General features: G+C 36.7%; 1 protein-coding gene across 1 annotated transcript in view; it reads left to right on the forward strand.

Annotated features, from left to right (window-relative positions):
- Nucleotides 1-6,125: 6,125 nt before the first annotated feature.
- The window catches only part of LOC136851341 (troponin C, isotype gamma-like), an 18,149-nt gene continuing 12,362 nt past the window's right edge, over nt 6,126-11,912 (forward strand). The window contains exon 1 of the mRNA XM_067125391.1: nt 6,126-6,256. Within this exon, the coding sequence (XP_066981492.1) occupies nt 6,254-6,256 (3 nt within the window). The 5' untranslated portion in view covers nt 6,126-6,253. The remainder of the gene's footprint in view (nt 6,257-11,912) is intronic.

The raw sequence follows: 11,912 nt of genomic DNA on the forward strand, positions 1-11,912 counted from the left end.
TGAAAGCAGTATCTTATCAAAAAACAGGGTAAAGGTAAAACGTTGTTACTAAAAAAAAAAGTTATTTACTTCCGTCTTTGAGATATGGAGTCAGGGATTTGCTGGAACGCCTTGCAAATGCAATAAACACCTGGAAAGTGATTCATGTGATGATGATCATACAAAAGTGCCTGGAAGAGAGACGCATGAAGAGTAGCCTAATATCTTTTGTTCTAACCTGATCTGTAAAAAGATCTAAAAATGCTTAACGTTTCTTCTTATTCCAAGTTTATATTCGTTAAGAGGATTGGAACTTTATGTATATATATACAGTATATATATATATATATATATATATATATATATATATATATATATATATATATATATATATATGAAGATAAGAAGGCCCATAAGATACTATTTGAACATTGCAACCATATATTTCGGGCACTAGCTTCTGTGCCCTGTTCACTGGAAAAAAATATGGACCGATGAAATGTTACAGGGTATATATACAAAGCATATATAGGTGTGGCATTAAGTCTTCGATGGTATGCAGGTGACCGTTTCCTAAGAAGGAGGAGAGCAAACGGTCCCTAGTGGTTTTTCGCCCATTGTGTATATATATATATATATATATATATATATATATATATATATATATATATATATATATATATATATATATATATATACACATGCGCACAAATACATGTGTGTGTATGTGCATGTATGTATATTCGTTAAAAGCAATTGCTTTAGTGGCGTCAATAAGTTTTTTGCAGGAATCTCCATATTGTCATAGTTTTTCCGTTTCTCATGCGCCAGTGGTTAAACAGCTGTCGTGACGTTAAACAGTAAATGGAAGAAAGAAGTTTTTGTATTCTTCACCGAAGACTGACTCATTATACTCGGAAAAAACTTCGACAAATATGAAGATTCCTGCAAAAGATTTATTGCTACCACTAACGCAATTGTTGTCAACGAAAAATGTCTTAGAGAAAATCTATACCCCTAATATATATATATATATATATATATATATATATATATATATATATATATATGTATGTATATAAATATATGCATTCATATTATATATGTATATATATATATATATATATATATATATATATATATATATATATATATATATATATATATATATATATATATATGTATATATCATAAAGGTCTTGAATAGTACTGCAAGGTTCATTGATATTATTCTTTCATGCTTAGAAATATGAGGTAACAGCCATAACCACACTGCAATATATATATATATATATATATATATATATATATATATATATATATATATATATATATATATATATAGTATATACACACACACACATATATATATATATATACATATATATATATATAATGTGTGTGTATTTGTAAGTGAAACCTAACATTTAAAGAAATGTGATTAAAACTGAACATTTAAGAAATAAGTCAGATGTCAACGAGGACGCATAAACTCGATGAAAGGTAACGTCAGCTTATGAAGATAAAATGCACTAATTCTAACATCTTCCTGTACATGCATGATGACGGGCAACTGGGAGGGGAAAAAATATTGTGGTATAATTTTATTTCGGTTCAAGTGGGTTTTCGGGATCACCTTTCTTCACAGACGTGACAGAATTCCCCCAAACACAACTTATCTCTAAGCCTTTTGTTGCCAGAAGAGGGGAAAAGAAGATTGCAAGGGCTAGATTTATAGTTGCTTACGTGGATTTTTAAATTCGGTACGTGTATGTGTGTGTAGCTAGTGTAAAAAGTGTGTACAAAGAAGAAGAAGAAGAAGAAGAAGAAGAAGAAGAAGAAGAAGAAGAAGAAGAAGAAGAAGAAGAAGAAGAAGAAGAAGGAAGAAGAATGACAGGTGCTCAGTGTGCTGTTTCTGGCGCCTCTTCTTTAATTCACGGTGGGAAAAGTGATGCGACATGTCCTTGGCGGCAGCTAGGAAATATGTACAATTATTGCGCTTCAACTCTACTAATTTTTTCCCCAGAATTTCCTCACTTGATTCGCTGAACCGCATTAACTCATTCTATTCTTCTAATTTTCGTTTCTCGAAGTATTGCATGCGCTGACTACTTTTATTAATAGTTATCTAAACCACTAGCTGTTGACCTATTTTCAGGACTGAAAGACGTTTTGTCAAGTTAGCTCCACTACTCTTGATGTCATGATATAAGAAACCATTTACCTCGAAGGCCTTTTGTTGACAATCAAAGGCCTTTTGTATCAACGCAAACAAAGATATGATGTAGCCATGCAAACAAAGGCTTTATGTAACCATTCAGACAAATATCTCATGAAAGCAAAAGTATAAATTAGATATGAACGACACTCAAGTGACAACAAAAACAAAAACCCCTTGAAGTGTCTTCACTGGTCGTTGGAATAAAAATCGCAAATGAAAAAAGACAAGAAACCGACGGCTTTAGATGACCAAGAAAACGAAATGTCTTTAATAACCATTAAAAATGTTCTTAGGCAAAACCAACAGAGGCTGTGGACCTGCCCTGTCCTTGTGTATTCTTTATTGTCTGTGTGTCTCTCTCTTTCACATTAACACCTCCGAATCAGCCAGACAGCTAATTCTGCTCTATCTGTAAAAGAATATTCTCTTCTTCTTGCCAATGCAAAGACCAATGAGAGACTAAACAATTGTCCTTACCTAGGGCAGACCAGAAAGAAAAGAGAAATACAGGGGAAGGTAGAAGAGGCGGTAAAACCTCAAGGAAGCTGTAGAGTTGCCTTTTTTTAAGATGGAAATTCCAAGAGTTGGAGAAAACTGAAGAAGTCATGGTCAGTGACAAATACAAATTCAATTCAAATTAGTCATGTGAAACAGTCATTTGTTTCAGCGACCCATATTCTGTTATAACCACTCTTAGTTGAACTGCCTTCTGGATGGCATGGAATTTGAAAATATCAGAATAAAAGAAGAAGAAAAATTCAAGACACTACGTGTGGGACTCTTAACCTTATTCATGCTCACATTAGCTCTCACCTTCTCTTTTGGTCAACACTTGCACACTGTCACTAGTTACCATGGCATCTCTTTACCATCTCCGTATGGCTGCTTCATTTTCTTCCTTCTCAAAGACATGCAACAGCAAAACTTTTAGCTACATGCAAGGATGACTTTATGAAATTCCATCAGCTTAAATACGTAATCTGCTTCCACTCTATATTCAGCTCTAAATTAATGGAGTTACAGGATACTTTTTGGGGAAAGGTCAAGAGCGTCCCTGGATTAGCGGGTGCTCAGGAACTCGGAGATGAAGTCGGGCTAAAGATTAATCAGGTTTCGTATGGGTATTACCTTTGGATGTCACTGGAAGTTGATGAGGAGCAAAGTAATCTGCGGAAACCGGCAGAGGAAAAGAGAAGATTTCGAAAAGGAGAGAGAGAGAGAGAGAGAGAGAGAGAGAGAGAGAGAGAGAGAGAGAGAGACTTAAGCTTGCAGATGGAAAAGAAAAAAGCTTGTGGATATTAGCCTATGGTTCGTTTAAATTCGCTTCGTTTCTCTTAAAGCAAGAATCCACAATTATTACTGTTAAATATTTGAGTATTCACCTTAGCAGGCTGATCATCTACAGCTTTTAAAGGACAGCATAGATGAAATGGTTAGTTTCCCGAAGCACCGAAGTCAAAAAAAGGGAGCTGACGAACTTTACTGGTGACCATGTTGAACAAAGGAAGAACTGGCCGGCCATTAAAACGTGGAATTGTTATATCATTGTTACAGAAGAAGAATAGGCAATTAAAAACATGGAATTGTTATAGTTAGAGCATTTATGAACGATATTACACAGTTATTCTTTTGTTCAGTACTTAGTGGTTAGAGCTCTTGTGTTCTTTTATTCCATTTATAAAAATTAATGAGTTTCACTTCAAATGACATTGCTAAGAGTGGCGTAATTAAATCCATTATTTGTATGAAATACAGAGGAAGTATTATTATTTCTAATATATTCTTTTTATCATTGTCCCTTTTTTCCCTTTCGAGGGGTGTCGACAGAGGGGTACACCCTCCTGGCTTCCCCAACAAGTCTTTAGGGGTGAGATTGCAGACCCCATACTCTTTTTATCAATCCTACAGTCTTCACTGAGAGTCAGTCATTCTGAGCGTCAGTCTAACGAGCGTCAGTGAGCGTCAGTCTAACGAGCGTCAGTGAACGACAGTCTTGCATGCTTCATTCACAGCTGGATGGTCTTGTGGAAGTATCCCTGGAATGGTCCTGGACTTGGCAATCATGAGCCGAGGGCTACACCACATAGCCATGACACATGCTCTGGCTGACTGGACTTCGCAAAAGCAGAGAATGGGGTCAACACGTTCTTATTATTATTATTGGCGACTATGTCAGCTGTTATGAAGAAGATCAAGCCCAAAATACATTAAGAAGGTACAAACTTGTACAGTTTTGTTTTTCCACCTTTAAAAAACGGTTTCAGTCTCTGCTTAAATACATCCTTATTATCAACACTGGCCTCTATCTATGGCAGCTCTAATTACGAGAATCAAAGTCAAAATACGTCAAGAAGATATCCAGCTTACAGAATTTTGCTTTTCCATTAAAAAAAAGATTTCTGTCTCTGCGCTCAAGTTCAATAAATAAAGTATAAATAAAATACTTTTAAGATCCGCCATGACTAGCACTTTGTATCAGCTCCTCTCACCCGCGCCCCCTTTTCTTGCATTTTTGCATGTGTCGGTTTTAACAGTGAAAGATCCTTTCGTGCCATCTATTATACGTTATTCCCGCATGTCATATACGTTTGCTATCTAAGTGGCATTCTGAAATATTGTCTGATTGAAATATTTGGTAATTTCGTATAGATTTAAAGATCTGCACGGTTTCCTACTAATATTGTTATTACAATAATAATAATAATAATAATAATAATAATAATAATAATAATAATAATAATAATAATAAAGTGCAAAACTAAAACATAATGAGATAAAAAATAAGAAATTCCAGTATGTAAGTACGTCATGACACAGTATTTTACTTATAATAATTTGGACCTAGCAGTGAAGGATAAAGGGAAGGAATGAAGGAGTGAAGTTTCAGCAAAAGGTAAGGAATGACAAGGGAAATGAAAATAGAGGGAAGACGGGAAATAATAATAATAATAATAATAATAATAATAATAATAATAATAATAATAATAATAATAATAATAATAATAAGAAGAAGAAGAAGAAGAAGAAGAAGAAGAAGAAATACTTTTACTACTACTACAACTACTAGTGTTTCTAATAATAATAATAATAATAATAATAATAATAATAATAATAATAATAATAATAATAATAATAATTACGAGAAGATGAAACACTTTTACTACTACTACAACTACATAATAATAATAATAATAATAATAATAATAATAATAATAATAATAATAATAATAATAATAATAATAATGCAAGAGCAAAAAGTAAATGAATAAAGTAATAAGGAAGAGAAGAAAGAAGAACCGAAAAAGGCAGGAAAGGAACACGGAAGTTCAGAGGTAAAAAAGAAGTTTATTGAACACAAGCAGCTGTAATACCCAAGTGTGGGTGGAGGTAATACCCCTTGGGTGGTTGGGTGAACTTGAGGAGGTGGGGGGCGGTGGGAGGTTGTTGGGTGGGTGGGAGTCATTCCGGAGAAGGGTGTAAGGGGGGGCCGGGTTGTCGAATATTGAGGAAGGGTATAGAGATAGTGGAAGGGGGATCGTAAGGGCACCCCCAGAGGGAGGTTTTCTGTGGGGTGGGGTGGGCTGAATGGAGAAAGGTAGAAGGAATTTATATTCGAATGTTTATTTGTGTAGAGAGAGAGAGAGAGAGAGAGAGAGAGAGAGAGAGAGAGAGAGAGAGAGAGAATGAACAGAAACTGAATGAAAAAATTATAATAACATACTGGTGTCTCTAATTACAATGACGAACCCCAGGGAAATGTCTGGGCGAAATGAGAGAGAGAGAGAGAGAGAGCGTGAACGTGACAGGGAAGGGGAAGGGGAAGTAGAGGAAGACCCAGCATAAGAAAAAAGAAGAACAAAAAAGAAGAAGAAGAAGAGCAGTCAGTGTCTCGAGGTTTCCAACAGCTGTAATATGACGGAGGTTTAAAAACTGGCGGAAGGGCTGAAGCAAATTCACTGGTTCTTTTAACCCCAGTCCGTCGGCTTCACCCACAGCCGCCTTATAAACACTTTTCCTGGACGTTACCCCCGACTTTCTGACGCAGCTTACATCATGGTGAGTTGGGTCCAAATTCGCCTTTTGGATCTTTTGTCGAGGAGGCAAAGCTTGTTTGTGGCCTTCTTGTTCTCTCTCTCTCTCTCTCTCTCTCTCTCTCTCTCTCTCTCTCTCTCTCTCTCTCTCTGTCTCTCGCTCTTATTATTTATCTCCAGAGAACACGTGAAAATCAATGAAGGTCTTTTAAAATTCATATTTATTTGGAATCACTGAAACTCTACCTATCTGTTTATCTGCATCTCTTTCCCGCTATTTTAAAGTGACTTCATAGATTAAATATTTCAAGAATTATTAGAAAATTTAAATTTTCAATTTCATTTTGAGTTATGGAAAAAGTGTTCCAAGCACAAATTGAAAGTTCTATCACAGGGGCATCTTCTCCCAATTAATCATCGTCGCCAACTGATCAGATAACTCAGACAGAATCCTAATCGGTCAACTATTTATCGTCTTCATCTCAGCGTCTGACGCAAGCAGACTCCCTCTGAAAAAAAAAGACGTCTGCGTTTTTGATCTCAAAATAGCGGATGAATCTTGACTTTTGACAATGTGGGCGTGTGACGTCAAAACCGACGGAAGTTAAGTGATGAGTGTGAATGGACGTCAACATGCTAGAGTTAAACTGAAAGGATGAGTAATGTGGCGATGAGTAGTAGAAGCGGTAAAAATGTTTGTGTGGGTGAAAAGATGAATCAGTGTTTTGAGATGGTCAGGTCATGCGGAAAGAATGGAGGACAAGCTGGTTTAATGAAAGGGGAGGTCAGGATAATGTGGTGTAACGGAGGTATGGGAAAGGAAAGGATTTGATAACCATGAAGTTGCGAGTGTGTGCAAGAAAGAGGTGATTGGAAAAGTGTACGTAAAGGGGGGCCGATGCGCTGCTGATGAGCTCTCTATGCATTCGCATGGAGCGCCTAATGTTGTGGAAATTGTCCGCACAGGGGTTCATTCACGATTCAATAGCTTAATTATGCATGAGGCAGTGACCTTGTGTTGTTTTTCTCTGGAAACCATCTCTGTTTAATTCTTGCTTCCTCAGATTTTAAAATGTGTGTGCAGCTCATGTTCTTTTGTTTATGCGAATACATTTGCCAGTGTCTGTCTCTAGGCAGTAACCAATTGGTTCTTAGCCACGTAAAATAAGTCTAATCCTTCGGGCCAGCCCTCTCTAGGAGAGCTGTTAATTAGCTCAGTGGTCTGGTAAAACTAAGGTATACTTAACTTTTTCTAGGCAATGCAACTTGAAGCTCTGAATTAGGAAGTGTCAAGTGAAATATTTCAAATTAACGCGAAATATGTTAATCTTGTGCACTGTCATGACGCTGGAAATAACTTGATTGATATTGGTTATTTACTTTTTGTGATCTTTATTTTCGAAAGCAGAAAACGGAGGGATGATAGACAAAGTATTTGAAGTGTACTATTTCTACTGAAAATGCGAGACTAGAAGAACAGTTATCCAGCTGTTTTGACTTGAAGCAAGGCCATGAGTCCATAAATGAATACAAAAGCACACAAAAAAAAAAAGACATTCATAGCTCGCTTTAGAAATGAATCACCTGTAGATTTAGTTCCATAAATTTTAATTTCAGATATCAAACAATTTTTAATATTTCCGATTTCATTATTCTCTTATTGAAATTAAAGTTTATTTTCCATTTCCTCTCGGATGTATTAACAGAGAACCGATGGGTATACCCTACCAATCTGCTTATTTTCAACTTCATTATTCATTTCCTCAACGGTAACAACTCTCTTTTCCATCACGGTTCGAAGGTTCTTCTTCCTGTTTAACATTCTGGGATACTCAGTCCTTCCATTGTCATATCTTATCTTTCAGGGCAGATTCCTCATCATCTCTTTATCTCAAAAATGGCAATATCCGTGTGTTATGAACTCGGGGAACTCGGGGATTCCAGTCTCCTTAGGATTACTCATCTTTCATATGCTCTTGTAATATTTATTGCGTTGAGATTACCTATCTCTATTTACATAACTTGTCGCCTCGTGATTAATTATTGTCCAATAATACTTATCTCCGGAATTTCTCAAGAATTTATTTCATATGCCAATACTCATGTCCATATGATTTCTCATATTTGACCTCGTTTGACAATACTTATCTCTTTGTAACTACCCATTTGTTGTTTCATGTAACAATACTAATCTCATCGGGTATTACTTAACCTACGGGCAGTTCCTAATTGTCAACTACCCGATGTTCTTGGCATTTTCGTCGTGAGGACCAAATTTATTGTGACGCCAGTATAGATTACACTGTCAGTCATTATCTATTTCCTTCGTATTGACTCATTACGAGGAGAATTCTTTTATTTTCCTTACAGTAAGTCTCTAATTTAATATCTATCTATCTATCTGTTTGTCTGTCTGTCTATCTTTCTATCTGTCTACGTTTCTTCATTCAGGTGCTATCTGCTTCATCTATTTGTCAGAGCAGTGACATTTCAGACACGGGGTTTTCATTGACAAATGAAGCTTTTTCTGCTATATTTACTGTTTTAGTCTTCTATTTCAGACGTAATAATAATAATAATATTGCTTCACAACAATAACGAAAATCTCTAATGAAGAAATATGACTTGCGATAGTGTTTTTGTAATATATTAGAAATGTCTGATCTAAAAGCTGATCAGCTGGAAAGTTACGAGAGGTCGACTCAGCTCTGATTTTCATCCCAGATTTATTGCAAGAAAAAAAATTGTCGATACTATTTTTTTAAGGATGGAAATTGCCATAGTAACCGTATTAAATAAAGTATTGCAGGTAAGAGTATTTTAAGAGTAACTTATGAATATTTTCACACCAGTAAAGTGAGGATTACCTAGTCGAGACCCATCTGTTCTGAGGATAAACATTTTGACGGATCAGTGAACATTCATGTCCGGTTTTTTCTCTCATCATCATCTTCTTCTTCTTCTTCTTCTTCTTCTTCTTCTTCTCTCTCTCTCTCTCTCTCTCTCTCTCTCTCTCTCTCTCTCTCTCTCTCTCTCTCTCCCCAATCCATAGCAGTCGACTAACAATTAGGTACACAATTTACAGAGTCATATTAAAGGACCGTGCCCATATCGTATCTCCTAGTTCGCATAGAAAATCGAACACTATTACCTTAGTTTTGAGCTGATGTTCGCCATCGCTGCTCCACAAAGCTAGAGGGAGAAAAACAGAGATTAAAAAAAAAAAAAGACGGGCTTTCTTATTATATTTCGAAGCGAATTTTTTTTGCCATTATAGGGTATTAGAAATGGATAAAACGAATGAAATTCAGAAGACTTTAGTTGACAGAATTTTTATAGATCTTGACATATATTCAGAGACGTTCCTTTTTTTGATACTTTTTGCGCCATCCATGAGCGCGTTTTCTGTGCTGATTAAAAACTGCGAAATGATCCCAAGAATAAACGTTTTAATGCTGGCAGAGGCTTCTTTTTTTATGGATTTAAATAGAGATTAAAGATATGATAAGGCAACTGCCATTTTTATGAATTTCAGTGTTACCTGCAAACAACTGTTTTATTATTGACAAAGCTGTATAAAACCTTCCAGGACACCACCATGAATAAACGTTTTCATAATAACAGACGTAGTAAACGTCCCCACAAGCTATATAAAATCTTCCAAAACGCCCCCCCAATGAAAAACGTTTTCAAAATAACAGACGTAGAAAACGTTTTCACAAGCTACATCAAATCTTCCAAAACACCCCTATGAAAAACGTTCTCATGATAACAGACGTAGAAGACGTCTCCACAAGCTATATGAAATCTTCCAAAATATCCCCATGAAAAACGTTTTCATAATAACAGACGTAGAAAACGTTTCCACAAGCTATATAAAATCTTCCAAAACACCCTTATGAAAAACGTTTTCATAATAACAAACGTAGGAAACATTTCCACAAACTATATAAAATCCTCCAAAACACACCCCAATGAAAAACGTTTTCATAATGATAGACATAGAAAACGTTTTCACGAGAGCAAAGCAGAGATTAATGTTCCCAGGTTAAAAGTTGTGAGGGCTCACTGCGCATGCGTTTTCCTTCTAGGGAAGCAGTGCCACTGCCAAGATCAGTGCCAGCGACGAATGATGTGTCGCAGTAGGAGGCGAGGGGCCGGGGGGTGGTGGCAGTAAAGGTGGGATGGGGTGCAGGGGGTAGGGAGGCGGCGAATTGACGGGGTAGTTCAAGTCTTAACGTCAAGAGGTAACTAACTATTTGAGAAAGAGAGAAGTAATCCTCACACAGTAATTCAAGTCTAATATTAGCGTACGGTTTGATTAAAGAACTTTGTGCGTGTGTCTGGGAGAGAGAGAGAGAGAGAGAGAGAGAGAGAGAGAGATAATTCAAGTTCAGGATTTACGAGGAAAAAAATTGAATAAGCTGAAAGCTCGTTAGTGTAAACTGAAAAGTAAAAAGGGGAAAAAAAATCCCCCTCACCACAAAAAAAAAGCCCCTTTGTCTGCAACCTGACTGTACATTCGTGTTTAAAAAAAGAGAGAAAGAAACCTAAAAGAACCGCAGTCCCCCCAACACCCCCCCAAAAAAAGAAAATTCAATTTCGACAGGGTTTCGGACCGGCGAAGAAAACAAAAAACAACTTTAAATTCGGACACGTTTTCGGAACGTCGGTTTCAGCGGAGAATTGTGGGAAATTCAAATGAGCTTCGAAGATAAACGTAGGGAAATGAGGCCGAGTTAAACTGCGAGGGGAAAAGATTTACGAGGTTGATCTGCGAATGAGAGAGAGAGAGAGAGAGAGAGAGAGAGAGAGAGAGAGCATGTTCCATTTACGAGACTCCTCGTAAAATGTGGCACATGCGGCCATGAGGTATGTGAAAGGGCATTAGTGGGTGCACTGAGAGAGAGAGAGAGAGAGAGAGAGAGAGAGAGAGAGAGAGAGAGGATGGGGGAAAGCAGAATGTGACTCAAGTATTGAGAAAAAGGAATCAAAATAAATCTAAGACTAGCAGTATATTTTTATATAATATCAGAGAGAGAGAGAGAGAGAGAGAGAGAGAGAGTGGAGGGGAAAGGAGAACGTGACTTAAGTATTAAGGAAATGGAATTAAATTAAATCTGAGACAAGCAGTATTTTTTGGTTTGGTATGAGAGAGAGAGAGAGAGAGAGAGAGAGAGAGAGAGAGAGAGAGTGATTTCTTGTTTCAGGTGACATCCGCCCCAGCTAATAAGTGATTTTGTTCTTACGTAACCACTCATTTATTCAGACTCTTCATTGCTTCGAACAGCCAAGATGCCTAAAACGAAATCTTAATATTTCGATTCATGAAGAAAGCAGATAGCCATCTTTGTTTGCAAATGAACTGAGAGGCCGGATGCATAAAAGGATTATTTATCAACATTACACCACATACATCGGCACATTAATTTAAAGGGTCACTTAAAGATGGGAAAGAACGATGAATGACATCAGCTGAAAACGGAGGTCACAGGAACCAGGAGAGAGATGAACAAACGGTTTGGGTTAAGTGATAGACCTATTTATACGCTTTCTTTGGCAGCTTCGTAAGGCGCGAGATCTGTCAATTTTTTTCCCTCTTCTCGATTCCTTTACCTTTTTCGTTCAGGTCTGGGATGGATAATGGCGCTAAGCTGCTTGTCTCGGCAATCTCACAGTTC

The sequence above is a fragment of the Macrobrachium rosenbergii genome, chromosome 23 (genome assembly GCF_040412425.1).
Source record: "Macrobrachium rosenbergii isolate ZJJX-2024 chromosome 23, ASM4041242v1, whole genome shotgun sequence".
Lineage (NCBI taxonomy): Eukaryota > Metazoa > Arthropoda > Malacostraca > Decapoda > Palaemonidae > Macrobrachium > Macrobrachium rosenbergii.